Source organism: Stenella coeruleoalba, assembly GCF_951394435.1.
Source record: "Stenella coeruleoalba genome assembly, chromosome: 5".
NCBI classification, from domain to species: Eukaryota; Metazoa; Chordata; class Mammalia; order Artiodactyla; family Delphinidae; genus Stenella; species Stenella coeruleoalba.
In genome coordinates this window covers 79,126,315-79,147,047 of record NC_137150.1, presented here as the reverse complement: position 1 = coordinate 79,147,047, position 20,733 = coordinate 79,126,315, and the positions used below count along the sequence as shown (strand labels likewise).

At 39.1% G+C, this 20,733-nt stretch overlaps 1 protein-coding gene across 6 annotated transcripts in view; it reads left to right on the top strand.

Annotated features, from left to right (window-relative positions):
- CFAP91 (cilia and flagella associated protein 91) overlaps positions 1-20,733 on the top strand; it is a 150,064-nt gene that overhangs the window by 96,902 nt on the left and 32,429 nt on the right. For 2 of the 6 annotated variants that reach the window (XR_013828545.1, XR_013828546.1), the window contains 7 exons: positions 1,662-1,778; positions 3,232-3,303; positions 4,490-4,636; positions 6,927-7,148; positions 10,796-10,944; positions 11,504-11,890; positions 13,269-15,231. Coding sequence is in view for 3 of the 6 variants with exons in the window: in XM_079922985.1 (XP_079779111.1) it covers positions 1,662-1,778; positions 3,232-3,303; positions 4,490-4,636; positions 6,927-7,148; positions 10,796-10,944; positions 11,504-11,595; positions 11,724-11,890 (966 nt within the window). In the remaining 3 variants the exon portion in view is untranslated. Of the gene's footprint in view, positions 1-1,661; positions 1,779-3,231; positions 3,304-4,489; positions 4,637-6,926; positions 7,149-10,795; positions 10,945-11,503; positions 11,891-13,268; positions 15,232-20,733 lie in introns of those variants that run through there. The other 4 variants (XM_079922986.1, XM_079922987.1, XM_079922985.1 and 1 more) reach the window with 3 other exon arrangements.

Below are 20,733 nucleotides of genomic sequence, written 5' to 3'. Positions count from 1 at the left end.
GCAGACCTCAATTTACGGTGTATATCAAGGAATTCAACTTTTTCTTGTAATGTCACGACTTTTCTCTGCTTCTTGGGAGCACTCCCACCGTCACTAGTGGCACTTCGTATGGCTCCCATAGTGTTACTCAGTGTTTACAGTATTGCACTAAACACAACGAAGAATATACAAGAACTGCTAGAGATCACTTGTTACCATGACATGCAATTTACTGGAGAGATGAACTCATAGATGATTAGTGTCACCCTACATTTTAAGTGGATACTAGCAACACTTGAGCTCACAGCAGAAGCAATAAAAGGTAGTCATGAAATTATTACAGTAGTATAGTATCTACTACAGTTACTTTTATGCAGTTATGATTTAACACTGCATCTTTACGTATGTTTACATTTCTTTTGACTTTGAATAACACCATGTTTGTTTATGTGCATAAGTTTTGATAAATTTTAACTTTTTATAGATTTTGTGTATTTTATGGTAGTAAATGATAAAATAGACTAATATCTACATATATTTTATGCATTCATGACATACCTAACTTTTTCAATATTTCTGGGCTATGTGGTTTGTCTGCAAGTTTTTAAAAATTGTCAAAAATCTCCCCAAATTTTTCTAATATATTTATTGAAAAAAAATCTATGTATAAGTGGATCCATGCAGTTCAAACCTATGTTGTTCAAGGGCAAACTGTACTTTTAAACTGCTGCTGCTTCCTGTTGATTCATTAGTTTGGATTATCATAGAGCTAATATATATATTTGCCATCAGATTTATTTTCAGGAAACTCGGATGCTCTGTTACAACCACAATAATTGGATGTGGTTCCAAATTTTACTCATAATTTTCATATTTTTATTAATTTCAAGTCTTGGCTTAGTGCTTTATCACTTATTTAAGTGTTTTATCATTTATTTGTGTTTTTATGGAAAAAATAATATAAAAATTATGTGATGAAAAAGTAATGGAAGTGTGATTTTAAAATCACAGAGATCAGAATTTTTGATACTTTTAAGTTAAAAAGTATCCCGCTATATCTGAAAATGGAACTGATGAACAAAATCTTATGTGTAATTTTGGCAGGATTTTTGATGATCAAAAGTAAGAAAATAAAGTGCATGTTTAAACAGAAACACATACACTCTTCCACAAGGAACCATATTCAAAAATCTTGATGTGTAGGATTTCAAGCCCAAAGTAAAGCTCTCTTCACTTTGAGATAATTGCCATTTAATGCCCCTTAGTTCCCCCATAACAACAAAACATACTAAATATTTCAGTCGTTTACTACACAGGACAATTTTCTATTGCCCAGGCAGTCATTTAAAACAGCAAATTAGCTCATGTGGAACGGTAGGAGTTGGGGGTTTTGCTTGCATATACACATGACAGAACCTTTCAGAAACTCAAAAAAAAAATGTTTAAAGCCTCCAAAACTTTTGATTAAAATGGATACACCTAGAATATGTTTCATGTTTGTTCAGTGGTTAACTTATGCATGGGAATATCATAGGTGCACCCTGGTTTGGACTTTCTCAAACCGTCCTAGCATGGCCATAGAGAAAATTCTTTCTGACTGATATTCAGATCTGTGGCCTAGATTTGGTAGTGGGAAAAAAATACAAAGGTAAGAAATGACAGTCACTGGTGTGTTATTTCAGGCACTGTTGGAAAAGAAGAATAAGGGCCCCGAAGCAAAGAAACCATTGCGTTTTCTTCAAAGAAAGCCAATACCTCAACCTCGACTTCCAACTCCAACTTTGGAGATGAATTCCAATGTAAGTTTGAAGGTTCTTTTATGTGAAAAGCTAAATTCAGTATTGCTGTTTATTCTTCAGATAGTTTGGGTTAAAAACAAACCTAACGTAAGTGTTCATTTCCCAAGATCTGACTTACGTTGCCTTTATCCTTATGTTTCAAATGCACACACAAAAACAAGCAAAATGAAATGAAATCTAAAGTCAATCCTTTTCAAGAATAAAAACACAAAGAAGAAAATCTTCCCAAGAAAAATTGGCATCAGAAGGTAATTCTGATGTACATCAAATAAAAAAAAAAGAAGATCGAATTATGATCATTTACTGTAACTGTCTTCCCACATGAGGAAGTGGCTGACGACAGCTGGAATTAGAGAGGAATGCAATACCAGAGGTGACATCAAGACTGGCTCAGAGAGTTCACCCTGACCAGGGCCGTACCTCACCTTTGCAGGGCCCCAGACTCAGTTTGGTCAACATTCCATAGTTGGTTTGGATTTAAAGGACTGACTCAGACTAAACCTGCAAGAAACTGCTGGAGATGCCACAACGCAAATTTGTTACTTTACGGAGAGAAATATAACTGCCTGGTATATCAGGATATTGCTCTTGGGAGGTCAGCTTGTTATCTCCCAATACAGGGCAGTTCTCACAAGAAGCCAAATTGTACAGAAGGTTGTTGTGCTTTGTCAGAGGGAGGGGAGTTGATGGGAGATCTCACTAGCACCTCCGATGGCTCTGATGTCTCTGGAGGGACTGGAATGCTCCCGCTGACTGGACACGATGTGCTCCTGGGCAGTGTCCCCTTTTCTAGACTTTGTGCCGACCACTGCCTGTGGTTAACACGTTGTCATTCACGAGTGTTAATGCCATCGATTCCACTGTTGATTACTTTTGCATTCAGAGGGGCTTTAAGTAAATTTGCAGACTCTGATCTTTCTGCTTTTGACATACACTTATTTAAGGTGATTTTTATAGATAGCTGATCTTATCCATTATATTCTTATTTTACCAATTTAGCTAAATTCTTGTGAAAAGCACCTCATTTTCGACTCTGATACAGACCAGCTGTATTCTTTGTCTACGCATGATCAAACATGAAAATACTATTGCAAAAGGGATTTATTAGCAATACTTCTTCAAGAAAGATTTTGCTGGAAAGGAATATAGAAAAAATGAAAATGGCTTAATTTGTAAGGATACCATGACAGTGGGTGAATTTTTTGCTTCTGATGTAATTTATTAATGATAACTTATTTATAATGAAAAATAACAATGCATTTTAACAATACAGTAAGTAACATTTAAAGTTCTATAAGTTCAAAGAGGGATGATGTTTTATTCTCTTTAAATCCTTCTGGCATCTAGCTTTTTGCTCGATATAAATCTTTTGCTTGATATAAATCTTCAAAAAAGTATTTGATGCTGACTGCTACTGTCCTCAAGCTGCTTGGTTCTCCCTTTGTTCTTTTAGGAAGAAGAAGATATAGAAATGGCTGTGATCTACCTTCAAAAGTTACTCCGGGGCAGAGTCGTTCAGAACATGGTGTGTAGGGTACAACCACTGGCCCTGTTCTTCTCCTTTGAGAATAGATTTACAGAACGCATATGTGCTTGGTTCCTTGGGGTGACTTGCCTCTTGCACCCTGCTGTCCTATGGTACTGTGCTCTTGAGTTGCCATAGTTTGCCCGAGTGGCACAGTAACAAGGCAAGAAAGGACCGCCTGCTGTTTGCTGTAGTGTACCCAAGGCAGTGTGAAGCTAATGTCTTCCTTGGAATTGATAAATCCAGCAATTTTCATACCTGAATTTTGACCCTAAACATCACAAGCAGATTCTCTAATTTTCCACAAAGTTGTAATACAATTATCTGCGTTTGTATATAGCTATCAATACCTGAATAATAAATGAAATAGCTAAGTAATAACTACAGTTTTGAATTCTTACCACATGCTCACATTATATATTCTTTGCTCTACATATATCAGCTCTTTTTCTTTTTTTGTATCAATTACCCATTTTACAGGCGAGTAATATGAGTCTGAGGGGGATTATGTTAACTGCCAAATTCAACTCCGGTCTTCCTGACTAAAAGCTTTAGCCAGATTATTTGTGGCACTAGAGCAAGCTCACGCTTCAGTTTAAAAATGGACTGATATAAAGCCTCAGCTGAAACAGTTTTTCTCCCCAGACAGCTGTAACTCTTAAGAGACTCAGTTATGGTGAGTAAGTTCAGGGAGGCTGGATGAGCAACCTGTGTTCAGCATTATTCTCTATTCTCCTGCCAGTACTTCCCCGGGAGAAACACAGCAGTTAAGTTCAGACAGCAGATCCTGTATTCCAGATGAGGGGCAAATCTCTCGGAAAAGAAAATATGACCATGAAAAATACCACCCCCAGGCTTCTTAGGGAAGGAGCAGAGGAAATGAGGAGAAGGCTCTAGTTTCTTAACATGACCCTATAGTTGTCACCTTGTCTTTGAGAGGCATTTTAAGAAACTGAGTCGATAACTAACTAACTAAGCTCCTGTAGCTAAGCTCCTTCTCTGCCTGAGCAGCTGAAGGTGCAGAGGGCTGACCGCTAGCTCTGTGGCACACACCTGCTGTGTGGCCCTGAAAGGCAGAACAGAACCCTCTGTTGACAAGTGCCTCACAAGTCACTGTCTGCGAGGCCTCGTGCCTGGCACAACGGATGCTGATTTGAAAGGCTCTCTCTGATCTGACTTGACACAGATGTTTGAAGGAAAAGAGAAGCGACTGGAGTTGATCCAGGAGCTGCGCACCAGCCACGCACTGCAAGAAGAGGACAGGCTGGTGAAGAAAGCCGAGAAGCAGGTGACCCTGGCCTTGCAGCGACAGAGGAACCTGCACGAGCACAAGGTTCTTTCCTTTCCTTTCCTTTTCTTGTCCCATTTCGCCCTTGGTTTTTATTATTATACAAGCAACATTATAGTAACAATAAATGACGTGATGAAAAAGAAACACCCCCCCACAAGCCCAGCATTTTTCATCAATGGTGCTGCAGTCCAGAATTTGAGTGGGCTGTGCCCTCCCTGAATTGAGTCTGCTCTTAGTTTTTTATTTGCAAAACGAAAAGAAAAAACCCCCACAATTTTGAAAGGTTTTCTCTTCCTATCTTTCTTAAATATTTGGTGACTCTAATATATTTCAGCGGGAGCTTAGCAGAATGAATAAGTAATTAAAGCAATAAGAAAAAAGTGAGAAATGAGATTTTAAAAACTATCCACACTCATTTATGAGTTTTGGAGCTGTACATAGCTCATACTCCTTAAACTGCATATTAAATATGTTAATATGATATTCTGTGACTTTCACCGGGTCGTCTGAGCTCTGTGTGACTGACAATAGCTGCTAATTGCAGCTCTAACCTGACAACTGTAAATGTGTTTCCTACTTTCTTCTGGCATTTGTCTATAGACACATAGTATTTAATGTTGTTGACTACAGTGTAGATACACTTTTACTATCTGTCCCACTTATCTGTGAGTCAAAATGAAAAAGAACCAATTTGCACAGAGTTTAGTGTTACAAGAAAGTAAACTTGGGACTTCCCTGGCGGTGCAGTGGTTAAGACTCCGCACTTCCAATGCAGGGGGGCGTGGGTTCGATCCCTGGTTGGGGAACTAAGATCCCACATGCCGCGCAGTACGGCCAAACAAAAAGAAAGTAAACTTACAGCGAAGCTGTTACCTTTAGTAACAGTTAAGTTAACAAACAGTAAAGTTTGTTACCTTTAGTAACAAACGTAACTCTTGTGCTGTGAATTAGGCACAAACGTTAAGCAGCCTGGAAACGAGCACCACTTTATTCCTTTTACATGACAGCAGGACTGGGGATGGTCTCTGAGTGATGGGAGCTGGTTTGCAGGGAGGGAGGAAGAAAGCCACAGACTGTGAGACCCAGCAGAGGAACCAGAGAAAGAAGAGGAGAATGCAGACACTGGAGTCTCTAAATCTGGGCATCCCGGAGCCCTGGGAATGATGGAGACGGGCTGCACTTCTGTTCAGATAGGGAGCAGAATGCCCTGGCAGCAGAATACCCAGGACCTGGACGGAAAAATGTCCTCCTTGGCCCCTTCTGGTTTCTGATTATAGACTTTAGCAGCTACAGCTAAGACAATCCAGGATTTTCAACCCATCTACCTCAGAATACTTGATAGACATCATGACAGCTAAGAGCTAAGGGAGGAATTAATGGGAAGAACTGTCACATAGCCACAAACTCACCCTGCTTGCCTTCAGCTGTTCCTGGATACACCAGTAAGATGCAGGCATCTGGGGGAGTGGGCACCCCACGGGTACCTACAGCAATGCCGATCCTCTCATTTTCTCCTTCTCTCATATTGAGGGAGAACCGTCAGTGTGAGAGCAGCAAGTGCCTGGGAGAAGAGCCTTTTCCCCTTATCCCTGAGGATAGGAGCAGGAGCACAGTACAATCTTCTCAAACACTTTTGTTCCCCCGGTGCCAAAGCCAGCACAGAGAGATCCATAAATAGATACTGTGGCTTACTCCTGGCCAAGAACTCTAGGCCCCTAGCCCTTATTTTACCTCAGTGATTACACAGACATGTAGGCTTGTTTCCTGCTCTGTTTCAAAGATAGTTCTTACTGACTTTGAAATTATTTAAATGAATAAACAGTACTAAGGTTTTCTACTTTCATGTTACCGAAGATCTTAAAATTCCCCAAACTTGTGTTAAAGGACAAAGCATTGAAAAATTAAAAGGTATCATGAGTGAATTTTTAAGCGGTTCTATTTTTTTGAACTCCAACATTATCTTTTAATAAAAACCTTGACATTTCCCTTCACGTCTGGGGAGACCCAAGCACTTTACCTTCTGGATAAAATTGAAAGGAAAAAAAAATTCTGTGTGGACACTAACAAATGTTTTGCTAAATCCCCTTTATAATTTGAAGACGATCATCCGTCAGTGACTGCCTGAGCAATCTACTTTCTCAAGTCTAAGTTTGTATCGTAAGTTTTCCTAGTAAAACCCTTGGGATGCGGCCAGTCTGGAGATAATATTCCTAATAAAAACTAAGTGCATTCTGAAAGTGAAGTGACTGTCAAGGATAATCCAGCATCCCTCCTCATAAATCTCCATTCTTAGTGGAATTTGTATCCTCATAGTTACATTATTATTTTTAAGGTGTCACTGATTGAAAACCATTTGGCTGGACTGGAAGGATGGGTGCTGGCAGACATGTTTGACTTCCTGTCCAAAGAGCTGGTGAGACTGCAGGAGGAGAGGAGGGTCCATGCCCTGGTCATGTTGGCCGAGAGGCAGCGCAGGATGCGTGAAGCCGAAGAGAGTGGCCGGCGCCAGGTGGAAGAGAGGCGCCTGCAGGAGGAGGACCAGATATTTAAGGAGGCAAGTGGGGACGTTGCCAGGAAACTCATGATATGAAATGACTTTCGTTTTTTGTTTTTCATTGTCTTCAACAAATAATGTATTGAGTTCCTATGGTATGCCCAGCACTGTGCAAAGGCACTGGGGCTACTTTGGAGGGAAAAACCAGGTGTGGCCCCTTCTCTCCTGGTGCTTAAATCCTATATAACATGCGAATAAGTGTAGGATCAGAAAATGTGTTAAGTTTCATGAAGGAAACAAATGGGGCCCGGTGACATATTTTGAAGAAGTCACTCTGCTTTGCTGTGTGAACAGGTTGTAGGGGAGGACAGGGTGGAAACAAGGAGACCTGGAAGGAGACTGATGAAGTAACTCAGGCCAGAGTGAGAAATGGGGTAAAGTCAAGTATGATGTCCAGTTTCCGGTGTCAGTGAGTGGGGAGGTGACGGTTCTATTTACTGAGGCGGGAAAGCTGAGGGTGTAATAGGTTTAGGGGCAGGAGTGGAATGAATGACTTATATTAAGTTTGAGACATCTTAGTGGAGGTGGCATTTCAGCAGATGGATATACAAGATAGAGTTTCGAAGAGAGATTTTGACTAAAGATACAATCTTGGGAATTAGGAATGCCAGGCTGGTAAATTCGAATTCTGACCAAGACCCAACAGATGTGAAATTCCAAAGTGACCAAGATGCAAACTCAGAGGAAATCTGAGGAACCAGTAATACCTCAAAGCACTCTCACCCTCATCAAGTATACAAAAGCTCAAGTGTTAAAATGGGAGGGGATTTGTGAGGAAGATTTCTTTAAAGGGAGCTGTGCTGTGACTAATTCCCCCAAAAATCACACCCAGAGGTGGCGACGAGTACTTCCCCTTTCTTGGAGAGCTTGATGTGTATTCTTTCAGTTAAGGCATCTCACCCCCGGAATGGAGAGGAGGAAGCTGGGCAGGCTGAGGGGAGGTGGGCACAGAAGAGGCTGCATGGGCGGCCAGCACACCCAGAATATGCTAAGGCAAAGGCTGTGTGCGTTTCCCTTGTGCGGATGCGGGCCACATGGGAAAGGCAGAAAGAGCCAACCTGGAACTTAAAAAAATTCCTATCTAAGAGGCTGTCTGAATTGTATTAATATATGTGGATAGTTTTGAGCTCCTCAAGTAAAAAAAAAAAAAAAAAGTTATGTCAAGTTGGGGTCTTCTTATTTGATCTGGGATTCAAAGGATTTACCCAATTCCCATGGAATTAGGATTGACCCCTGAATAGTATTTGGTATGTGTTTTTTCAGATAAGAAATTGATTAAAATTAAACAGACTTCCCATCCTCTATACAGCTTTAAAAAGTTTGGGTTAAAGCTTTTTAACTATAGTGTCATACAGCCTATAATAATAATTCATATTCTAGCTTCCTACCATCCTAACACATTTTTCCTTAAAAAGAGTTACTGAGGGCTTCCCTGGCGGTCCAGTGGTTGAGAGTCCGCCTGCCGATGCAGGGGACACGGGTTCGTGCCCCGGTCGGGAAAGATCCCACATGCCGCGGAGCGGCTAGGCCCGTGAGCCATGGCTGCTGAGCCTGCGCGTCCGGAGCCTGTGCTTCGCAACGGGAGAGGCCCCAACAGTGAGAGGCCTGCGTACTGCAAAAAAAAAAAAAGTTGCTGAAATGTAGAAATTTTTAGCAAACCAGAATTTACTATCCTCTACCTAATATCACTAAGGAAAAACCAGCTGGGATGGGAAGAACCAGTTGGGAGTGAGAATAAAAGGAAAGAGACAGAGGAACCACTATACTCAGAAACACGGAAAGGAAGAAGCTGGTGAGAGGCTTCTAGGAAGGTATCTCTTAAGTGGGAATGATCCCAGGAAATGTCAGCATGTCTAGGAGGGGCAAGAAAGGGTTAAGATGACACTTCCAGCCTGATTTTAAGGAACATTTATGTAAAAAATGTATCCATCTCTGGACCCCAGCATCATTTAAATTCCCTATCTCCCATCATATGACCCTCTTAAAGATAAATATGCTTGCACATAAATATACCAAAACCAAGAAATGTACACGAGTAAATTTCCAGAAAAAAACATGTAGATATTGAGAAACATAGATACAGAAAGTCATAGACTCATATTTTAAACACATACACACTTTTGCACATCTATAAGTTAAGATACACTCACAAACATAAGCCCACATGCACAATATTAGCAGAGATGGGAGGTACACACATATAGCCACCCATACGTTTCCTTATTCACTTACGCACCTACAAGCACAAATGTGTCCAGAAACATACACATTTATAAAGATATATGTAAACACACAAGTGCGTGTATTACTAGAGGTGAACCAAATTAAACTTTCCACCTCTGAACTATTACAAGACTCAACTGTCTAATCGTTCCATCTAGGTGTGACTTGTTTCCTGACTAAGTCTGTGGTCTCCATGGGAGCAGGCACATGCCTTCCACAGCACCAGCATAGCCCTCTGTACATAACACACTTTAAGAAAATATATTTTGGTTGGTTGGTTGGTTGTTCGGTTGAACTGTATTAAACTGGTCATTGGGTCTCTCCCATAAGGAAGGCATAGGGATTCAAGGTTATGGACTTGGTGTTTTACAGGTAGCTATTCAGTAAACATTTCATATTCAGAGTCCTGCTGCAGTGCCAGTCAAGAAGCAGGTATTGAGTTGTTACTGAGTCCCAAGCATTATCTCAGACACAAAGAAATACACACACATTAAATAAAAAGTGCCCTTCCGCCAAAGCTCAAAATCTGTTGAGACAGAATGCATACAAAACTAAGTATGACACCCTCGATGCTTGTGATGCTTCCTTGGTATCCATCTGTAAAACAGGTAAAACTAAACTGTATTATTTATGGTTGCAAACTTAGGGAGCACAGCCCTAAAGAATAGGAAGTCTTTACCATAAACTCATGAGCGTGGGAAGGGTCTGTGGTCAGGTAGAACTCACAGTGACCTCTGGGATCCTAGCAGTGGCTTGACCCTCATTCATTGCACTGGACATTTATGTGCTCTGCACTTTTCTAAATGTATAGTCTATATCCTTTCAAGAAAGCTTTAAAAAGCAGCAGCCCAGGGCTGAGAAGATAGTTAAAAAAATTCACCAGAGACCCAGGATCCTTCTAGCTTCCTGCTTTTCTGTCCCTTGGGTGTGACCCTCATGGCAGTTTAAGATGACTGGTGCTCCTGCATTTTGTCCCCATGAAATGAGAAATGAAAAGAGAGAAAAAAAAAAAAGCTATGTCTTTCCCTGTAAGAATCCTTTAAGAGGAATAAAGAAAGGACATTGTGTAATACATCTTAGTCTCTGCCACAGTTAGGTAGCTTGACCAAATTACACTGCTGGTAAGCATAAAGCCAGGATCCAAAACAGGGTTATTGACTCAAGCCCATGATCCTTCTGCAGTGTTGTATCGCCCACCCCATAATTCTAAAATGAGCCAGATAGGTAGGGGCTTCCCAGAGTGGGTAGACAGGTGGATTAGAAACAGACTATCTGTAGTTTAAAAAAAAAAGAATAATGAATGAGGGGACTACTGATGAATGAAGTAGATGTGCTAAAAAAGTCAACCAATATTCATGCATTTTTCTTGTGTACAGTGGTAGCATTCCTATTCTGAGTAACTGGAGTATTTTGGGGTTTTGCAGGTAATTAAAGTTCACCAAAGTACTGTAACTTCCTATCTGGAGGATATAATACTGAACACTGAAGAGAATACTGCAGAAGAACAAGCCAGGGCAGAAATAGAGAAGATGGCTGAGGAAATCAATGACATTGCTTATGAAATGGAAAGCCGGTGTGTACCAAGGGGACAGATGGTGGGATGGACAGCCTTTTGCTGTTACTCATATGTATTCTTCAAGAGCTTAAGATTTTACCACCAAGGAGAAACAAATATATAACTCATGCTTCAGTATGCATTGTTTTAGCAGCAGCCAGCAGGCCTGTACCTTTGTATGGTAAGAGCATCGGGAATAGAATTTTCAGTTATCCTCTGCAGTCTGGAGCACTTTCATATTTCTTACTTTTAGAATATCACAAAGCATGAAAGCAATGTGATTAAGTATGTCCAGTTTTACTTGGACATCACCGCAGAGTTTCTGGCTTCCATTTGTAAGTTGTATCTCTAACACTCCCGTCCTGGTAGGCAGGCTAAGTGAAGGACAAATTTGGATTTTCCATGGAGTTAACCAAACTCACCAGGAATGTGCTACTTCAGATCACTTAAGGAAAAGGCAGTGGTGGGATTTGAGCAGTGGAGTTCCTTACACAAACAAGGAGGATCCAAGTATAAATCGGCAGCTCAAGTAAGGCAACAAAGGAAATACTCGTTTAATTTGTTTTTTACTTTTTAGTCGAACTCAGCTTCAGTCAGAGGAGATCGTTGCCGAGTTGGTTTATAGTTTCCTGATCCCAGAGTTGCAAAAGGACTTTGTCAAAGAAAAAGGTAAGCCAATGCAAATGTTCCACGTGATGATCTGTTTTTTTTTAATTTTATTTATTTATTCATTCTTTTTTTTTTTTTTTTTTTTGCGGTACACGGGCCTCTCACTGTTGTGGCCTCTCCCGTTGCAGAGCACAGGCTCTGGACACGCAGGCTCAGCGGCCATGGCTCACAGGCCCAGCCGCTCCGTGGCATGTGTGATCTTCCCAGACTAGGGCACGAACCCGTGTCCCCTGCATCGGCAGGCGGACTCTCAACCACTGCGCCACCAGGGAAGCCCGTGATGATCTTTTTAAAGGTAGAAACTATTTTCAATATTCCAGAGATTTAAAGCTGAGCAGAGGTATGGGGAAAATTCTGAAGGAGAATCACTGCATTTTCTTATTTCAGAGGTCAGGTTCCCTCGATGCTGTCTGACTGCAGAATATAATCACCTCTAGTATGGATAGGTGCAGTTCTAATAAGTTTGATGGCGCGTCAAAATCCAAACCTTCTTGAAGAGGCAATTCCCGAGGGGTGGGATGGAGGGTTGGTGGTGGGGGGGAGGCTCGAGAGGGAGGGGATGTTATGTATACGTACAGCTGATTCATTTTGTCTACAGCAGAAACTAACACACCATTGTAAAGCAACTATACTCCAATTAAAAAAAAAAGAGGCAGTTCCCAAATTCCCAGAAGAGGTGTATTTTGGTGGTTGTTGTTGTTTTGGTTTGGTTTTTATTGAAATATAGTTGATTTACAATATTATGTTAGTTTCAGGTGTACAGCAAAGTGATTCAGTTTATATATATATCTTCTAATTCTTTTCCACTGTAGGTTATTACAAGATACTGAATTTTGTTCCCCAGGCTATACAGTGAATTGTTGTTTATCTGTTTTATATATACTTGCGTGGATATGTTAATCCCATACTCCTAATTTATCCCTCCCCCACCTCTTTCCCCTTTGGTAACCATAAGTTTGTATTTTGTAATTTGATTTTTTTTCAATGTAAAGCAAATGTTGAGAATATACAGGGTTTTCCAACTGTAGTAGCCTTTTGCAGGCAGGGCATGTGCAAGGCAGGTGTTGAAAAGCTGAGAAGCCTGACAGACCTAAATTGACTCTGCAGCTCTGCGTGAGTCACAATATCTCCTGTTCCTGCCAGGACTGATCTCAGTATAAATATCCTCACTTATCGTTTGCCAAAAGTGGCATGTTTTTAAAGATTGATGCTTTTAGTCGATAGAGAAGGAGAAAAAATATGTGTTTTTAAAAACAGTGTTCTTCCGGAGCTTTCAGACTATTGGTGACAGTCCTGATCCCAGAGGGAAGGATGCAACCAGAAGATTAATATTTAAGTGATAGGGAGGGAGGGAGGGAGGGAGGGAGACGCAAGAGGGAAGAGATATGGGAACATATGTATTTGTATAACTGATTCACTTTGTTATAAAGCAGAAACTAACACACCATTGTAAAGCAATTATACCCCAATAAAGATGTTAAAAAAATATATTTAAGTGAAATAAGAGCTTGGGAGGCTTTAGAGTTTGCAGGGGAATTCTAGACAGGTTTAAGAGAAGTGTTAATATTTAAGATCACGTAACCAGTGAGAAAGGAATGGTAGTTCTAATGCACTGGACAAGAACAAAGAAATATCTTGTTTTCCCATTACATGATTGTACTTTTTTAAACCAGTACCCACCCCAGCAATAAGCATCTAGTTTGTTCCCGGTGTGTTTTCGTATAAATAGCAGTGAACACCCTGGTCAGGCTTCGGAGAGTAAACTCCTAGCAGTACAGTGCTGGAAATAAGGTATGTGTGTTTTATATTTTGATAGATACCACCAAACTGCCCCCACAAAAAGATTGTTCTAATTCATACTCCCATCAACAGTGTATGATAGTGCCTCTACCAACAAAATTTAATTTTGTTAAATTAAATCAAATAATATTTTTCTGTCACCTTATATTATAAAAGGGATCTTATGTTTTCTAGATCCTTAAGAAAACATGCAACTCCTTGCTCCTTCTCCTCTGTCCAAGGTGAGGCCAACCTGCTTCAGATCAATTCCACCTGAGGGAACTGAAGGAGGGGGGGAAATCCTCTGTTTAATAGTTACTAGTTTGTGACCCCCCTCCCCAGCTTCTCCTGGCTCTGAGGGGAAGGAGCTGGAGGGGGCACGAGATGTAAAGGAATCAGTGGGACTTGTCTGTGGGCAAACTGAGCAAGTCCTAACTTCTTCCCTTTGTGTGGATGTAGCCCAAACGAAGAAAGCCACCTGGACAGGGAGCACACACTAGGGCCTTTTGTTTCTCGTTCCAAATAAGACATCCATGTGTTATACTCTTTACCCCAAATTAAGTAGTATTACATACAGACCGTTTGAGATATCTCATTATTAATTTTTATTTGGATGAATTAAAAAAAAATTTTTTATTGAGGTCTAGTTGATTTATAACATTAGTTTCAGGTGTACAACACAGTGATTTAAAATTTTATAGATTATACTCCATTTAAAGTTATCATAAAATATTGGCTATATTCCCTGTGCTCTACAATATATCCTTGTAGCTTATTTATTTTATATGTGGTAGTTTGTACTTCTTAATCTCCTACCCCTATCTTGCCCCTCCCAACTTCCCCTTTCCTCACTGGTAACCACTAGTTTGTTCTCTATATTTGAAGATCTGTTTCTGTTTTGTTAAATTCATTTGTTTGTTTGATATTTTTAGATTCCACGTGTAGTGAAAACATACAGTATTTGTCTTTGTCTGACTTACTTCATGAAGCATAATACCTTCCAGGTTGATCCATGTTGTTGTAAATGGCAAAATTTCATTCTTTTTATGGCTAGGTAGTATTCCATTGTGTGTGTGTGTGTGTGTGTGTGTTTACACACACACACACACACACCATGTCTTTTTATCCATTCCTCTATTAATGAACACTTAGGTTGCTTCCATTTCTTGGCTATTGTAAATAATGCTGCTATGAACATTGGGGTACATGTATCTTTTCCAATTAGTATTTTCATTTCTTCAGATACATACCCAGGAGTGGGACTGCTGGATCATATGGTAGTTCTATTTTTACTTTTTTGAGGAACCTCCATACTGTTCTCCAAAGTGGTTGCATCAATTTAAATTCCCACTGATATTGCATGAGGGTTCCCTTTTCTCCACACCCTCTCGAACATTTGTTATTTGTGGTCTTTTTGATGATAGCCCTTCTGACAGGTGTGAGGTGATATCTCACTGTGGGTTTGATTTGCATTTCTCTGATGATTAGCAATGTTGAGCATCTTTACATGTGCCTGTTGGCCATCTATATGTCTTTTTAAAAAAATGTTTATTCAAGGGACTTCCCTGGCAGTCCAGTGATTAAGACTCTGCACTCCCACTGCAGGGGGTGTGGGTTTGATCCCTGGTAGATGAACTAAGATCTCGCATGCCACGGCCAAAAAAAAATGTTTATTCAAGTCGTCTGCCCATTTTAAATTGGGTTTGTTTTTCTGATATTGAGTTGTATGAGCTATTTATATATTTTGGATAATAATCCTTTATTGGTCTTATTATTTGCAAGTATTTCTCCCATTCAGTAAGTTGTCTTTTCATTTTGTCAATGATTTCCTTTGCTGTGCAAAAGCTTTTAAGTTTAATTAGGTCCCATTTATTTATTTTTGCTTTTCTTTCCTTTGCCTTAGACAGAGCCAAAAAATATTGCTACAATTTATGTCAGTGTGTTCTGCCTGTGTTTTCTTCTAGGAGTTTTATGCTTTCTGCTCTTACATTTAGGTGTTTAATTCATTTTTCATTTAATTCATATATGGCCTTTATTATGTTGATGTATGTTCCCTCTACACCCACTTTGTGGAGGAGACGTTTTATCATAAATGGATGTTGAATTTTGTCAAAAGCTTTTTCTGCATCTATTGTGATGATCATATGGCTTTTATCCTTCAGTTTGTTTTTTAAATTTAATTTTTATTTTATATTAGAATATAGTTGATTTATCATGTTGTGTTAGTTTCAGGTGTACACCAAGGTGATTTAGTTATACATATACATATACCCATTCTTTTTCAGATTCTTTCCCCATATAGGTTATTACAGAATATTGAGTAGATTTCCCCGTGCTATACAGTAGGTCCTTGTTGGTTAGCTATTTTATATATAGTAGTGTGTTAATCCCAAACTCCTAATTTATCCCCCCCACACCATCTTTACCCTTTGGTAACCATAACTTTGTTTTTGAAGTTTGAGCCTGTTTCTGTTTTGTAAAGAAGTTCATTTGTATCATTTTTTTTATATTCCACATATAGGGGATATCATATGATATTTGTCTTTTGTCTGACATCAGTTAGTATGATAATCTTCAGTTAGTATGATAATGCCATGTTTCTGAATATGGTATTATTTTTTAATGGCTGAGTAGTATTCCATTGTATATATGTACCACATGTTCTTTATCCATTCCTCTGCTGATGGACATTTAGGTTGCTTCGGTGTCTTCACTGTTGTAAATAGTGTTGCAATGAACTTGGGGTGCATGTATCTTCTTGAATTGTGGTTGTCTCCAGATATATGCCCAGGAGTGGGATTGCTGGGTCATATGGTAGTGCTATTTTTAGTTTTTTAAGGAACCTCCATACTGTTCTCCATAGTGGTTGTACCAATTTAAATTCCCACCAACAGTGTAGGAGGGTTCCCTTTTCTCCACACCCTCTCCAGCATTTATTGTTCGTAGACTTTTTGATGACAGACATTCTGGCCATTCTGGTGTGAGGAGGTACCTCATTGTAGATTTTTTTTTTTTTTACATCTTTATTGGAGTATAATTGCTTTACAATGGTGTGTTAGTTTCTGCTTTATAACAAAGTGAATCAGTTATACATATACATATGTTCCCATTATCTCTTCCCTCTTGTGTCTCCCTCCCTCCCACCCTCCCTATCCCACCCCTCTAGGTTGTCACAAAGCACCGAGCTGATCTACCTGTGCTATGTGGCTGCTTCCCACTAGCTATCTATTTTACGTTTGGTAGTGTATATATGTCCATGCCACTCTCTCACTTTGTCACAGCTAACTCTTCCCCCTCCCCATATCCTCAGGTCCATTCTCTAGTAGGTCTGTGTCTTTATTCCTGTCTTACCCCTAGGTTCTTCATGACATTTTTTTCCCTTAAATTCCATACATATGTGTTAGCATACGGTATTTGTCTTTCTCTTTCTGACTTACTTCACTCTGTATGACAGACTCTAGGTCCATCCCCCTCATTACAAATAGCTCAATTTCGTTTCTTTTTATGGCTGAGTAATATTCCATTGTATATATATGCCACATCTTCTTTATCCGTTCATCCGATGATGGACACTTAGGTTGTTTCCATCTCCGGGCTATTGTAAATAGAGCTGCAATGAACATTTTGGTACATGACTCTTTTTGAATTATGGTTTTCTCAGGATATATGCCCAGTAGTGGGATTGCTGGGTCATATGGTAGTTCTATTTGTACTTTTTTAAGGAACCTCGATACTGTTCTCCATAGTGCCTGTACCAACTCACATTCCCACCAGCAGTGCAAGAGTGTTCCCTTTTCTCCACACCTTCTCCAGCATTTATTGTTTATAGATTTTTGATGATGGCCATTCTGACTGGTGTGAGATGATATCTCATTGTAGTTTTGATTTGCATTTCCCTAATGCTTAATGATGTTGAGCATTCTTTCATGTGTTTGTTGGCAGTCTGTATACCTTCTTTGGAGAAATGTCTATTTAGGTCTTCTGCCCATTTTTGGATTGGGTTGTTTGTTATTTTGTTATTGAGCTGCATGAGCTGCTTATAAATTTTGGAGCTGAATCCTTTGTCAGTTACTTCATTTTCAAATATTTTCTGACATTCTGAGGGTTGTCTTTTGGTCTTATTTATGGTTTCCTTTGCTGTGCAAAACCTTTTAAGTTTCATTAGGCACCAATTGTTTGTTTTTATTTCCATTTCTCTAGGAGGTGGGTCAGAAAAGATCTTGCTGTGATTTATGTCATACAGTGTTCTGCCTGTTTTCCTCTAAGAGTTTGATAGTTTCTGGCCTTACATTTAGGTCTTTAATCCATTTTGAGCTTATTTTTGTGTATGGTGTTAGGGAGTGTTCTAATCTCATACTTTTATATGTACCTGTCCAGTTTTCCCAGCACCACTTATTGAGGAGGCAGTCCTTCATCCACTGTACATTCCTTCCTCCTTTATCAAAGATAAGGTGACCATATATGTGTGGGTTTATCTCTGGGCTTTCTATCCTGTTCCATTGATCTATATTTCTGTTTTTGTGCCGGTAACATACTGTCTTGATTACTGTAGCTTTGTAGTATAGTCTGCAGTCAGGGAGCCAGATTCCTCCAGCTCCATTTTTCATTTTCAAGATTGTTTTGGCTATTCGGGGTCTTTTGTGTTTCCATACAAATTGTGAAATTTTTTTGTTCTAATTCTGTGAAAAATGCCAGTGGTACTTTGATAGGGATTGCACTGAATCTGTAGATTGCTTTGGGTAGTAGAGTCATTTTCACAATGTTGATTCTTCCAATCCAAGAACATGGTATCTCTCTCCATCGATTTGTATCATCTTTAATTTCTTTCATCAGTGTCTTATAATTTTCTGCATACAGGTCTTTTGTCTCCTTAGGTAGGTTTATTCCTAGATATTTTATTCTTTTTGTTGCAGTGGTAAATGGGAGTGTTTTCTTAATTTCACTTTCAGATTTTTCATCATTAGTGTATAGGAATGCCAGAGATTTCTGTGCATTAATTTTGTATCCTGCAACTTTACCAAATTCATTGATTAGCTCTAGTAGTTTTCTGGTAGCATTTTTAGGATTTTCTATGTATAGTATCATGTCATCTGCAAACAGTGACAGCTTTACTTTTTCTTTTCCAATTTGGATTCCTTTTATTTCCTTCTCTTCTCTGATTGCTGTGGCTAACAGTTCCAAAACTATGTTGAATAAGAGTGGTGAGAGTGGGCAACCTTGTCTTGTTCCTGATCTTAGTGGAAATGGTTTCAGGTTTTCACCATTGAATAGGATTTTGGCTGTGGTTTGTCATATATGGCCTTTATTATGTTGAGGAAAGTTCCCTCTATGCCTACTTTCTGCAGGGTTTTCATCATAAATGGGTGTTGAATTTTGTCGAAACCTTTCTCTGCATCTATTGAGATGATCATATGGCTTTTCTCCTTCAATTTGTTAATATGGTATATCACATTTATTGATTTGCGTATATTGAAGAATCCTTGCATTCCTGGAATAAACCCCACTTGATCATGGTGTATGATCCTTTTAATGTGCTGTTGGATTCTCTTTGCTAGTATTTTGTTGAGGATTTTTGCATCTACGTTCATCAGTGATATTGGCCTGTAGTTTTCTTTCTTTGTGACATCCTTGTCTGGTTTTGGTATCAGGGTGATGGTGGCCTTGTAGAATGAGTTTGGGAGTGTTCCTCCCTCTGCTGTATTTTGGAAGAGTTTGAGAAGGGTAGATGTTAGCTCTTCTCTAAATGTTTGATAGAATTCGCCTGTGAAGCCATCTGGTCCTGGGCTTTTGTTTGTTGGAAGGTTTTTAATCAAGAGTTTCAATTTCAGTGCTTGTGATTGGTCTGTTCATATTTTCTATTTCTTCCTAATTCAGTCTTGGCAGTTGTGCATTTCTAAGAATTTGTCCATTTCTTTCAGGTTGTCCATTTTATTGGCATAGAGTTGCTTGTAGTAATCTCTCATGATCTTTTGTATTTCTGCAGTGTCAGTTGTTACTTCTCTTTTTTCATTTCTAATTCTATTGATTTGAGTCTTCTCCCTTTTTTTCTTGATGAGTCTGGCTAATGGGTTATCTATTTTGTTTATCTTCTCAATGAACCAGCTTTTAGTTTTATTGATCTTTGCCATTGTTTGCTTCATTTATTTCTGATCTGATCTTTATGATTTCTTTCCTCCTGCTAACTTTGGGGTGTTTTTGTTCTTCTTTCTCTAATTGCTTTAGGTGCAAGATTAGGTTGTTTATTCGAGATGTTTCCTGTTTCTTAAGGTAGGATTGTATAGCTATAAACTTCCCTCTTAGAACTGCTTTTGCTGCAACCCGTAGGTTTTTGGTTGTCGTGTCTCCATTGTCATTTGTTTCGAGATATTTTTTGATTTCCTCTTTGATTCCTTCAGTGATCACTTCGTTATTAAGTAGTGTATTGTTTAGCCTGCATGTGTTTGTATTTTTTACAGATCTTTTTCTGTAGTTAATATCTAGTCTCATAACGTTGTGGTCAGAAACGATACTTGATACAATTTCAATTTTCTTAAATTTACCAAGGCTTGATTTGTGACCCAAGATATGATCTATCCTGGAGAATGCTCCATGAGCACTTGAGAAAAATGTGTATTCTGTTGTTTTTGGACAGAATGTCCTATAAATATCAATTAAGTCCATCTTGCTTAATGTATCATTTAAAGCTTGTGTTATTTATTTTCATCTTGGATGATCTGTCCATTGGTGAAAGTGGGGTGATAAAATCCCCTACTATGATTGTGTTACTGTCAATTTCCCCTTTTATGGCTGTTAGTATTTGCCTTATGTATTGAGGTGCTCCTATGTTGGGTGCATAAATATTTACAATTGTTGTATCTTCTTCTTGGATTAATCCCTTGATCATTATGTAGTGTCCTTCTTTGTCTCATAATATTCTTTATTTTAAAGTCTATTTTGTCTTCTACGAGAATTGCTACTCCATCTTTCTTTTGGTTTCTATTTCCATGGAATATCTTTTTCCTTCTCCTCACTTTCAGTCTGTTTGTGTCCCTAGGTCTGAAATGGGTCTCTTGTAGACAGCATATATATGGGTGTTGTTTTTGTATCCATTCAGCCAGTCTGTGTCTTTTGGTGGGAGCATTTAGTCCATTTACATTTAAGGTAATTATCGATATGTATGTTCCTATTTCCATTTTCTAAGTTGTTTTTGGTTTGTTATTGTATGTCTTTTCCTTCTCTTGTGTTTCTTGCCTAGAGAAGTTCCTTTAGCATTTGTTGTAAAGCTGGTTTGGTAGTGCTGAACTGTCTCAGCTTTTGCTTGTCTGTAAAGGTTTTAATTTTTCCATCAAATCTGAATGAGAATCTTGCTGGGTAGAGTAA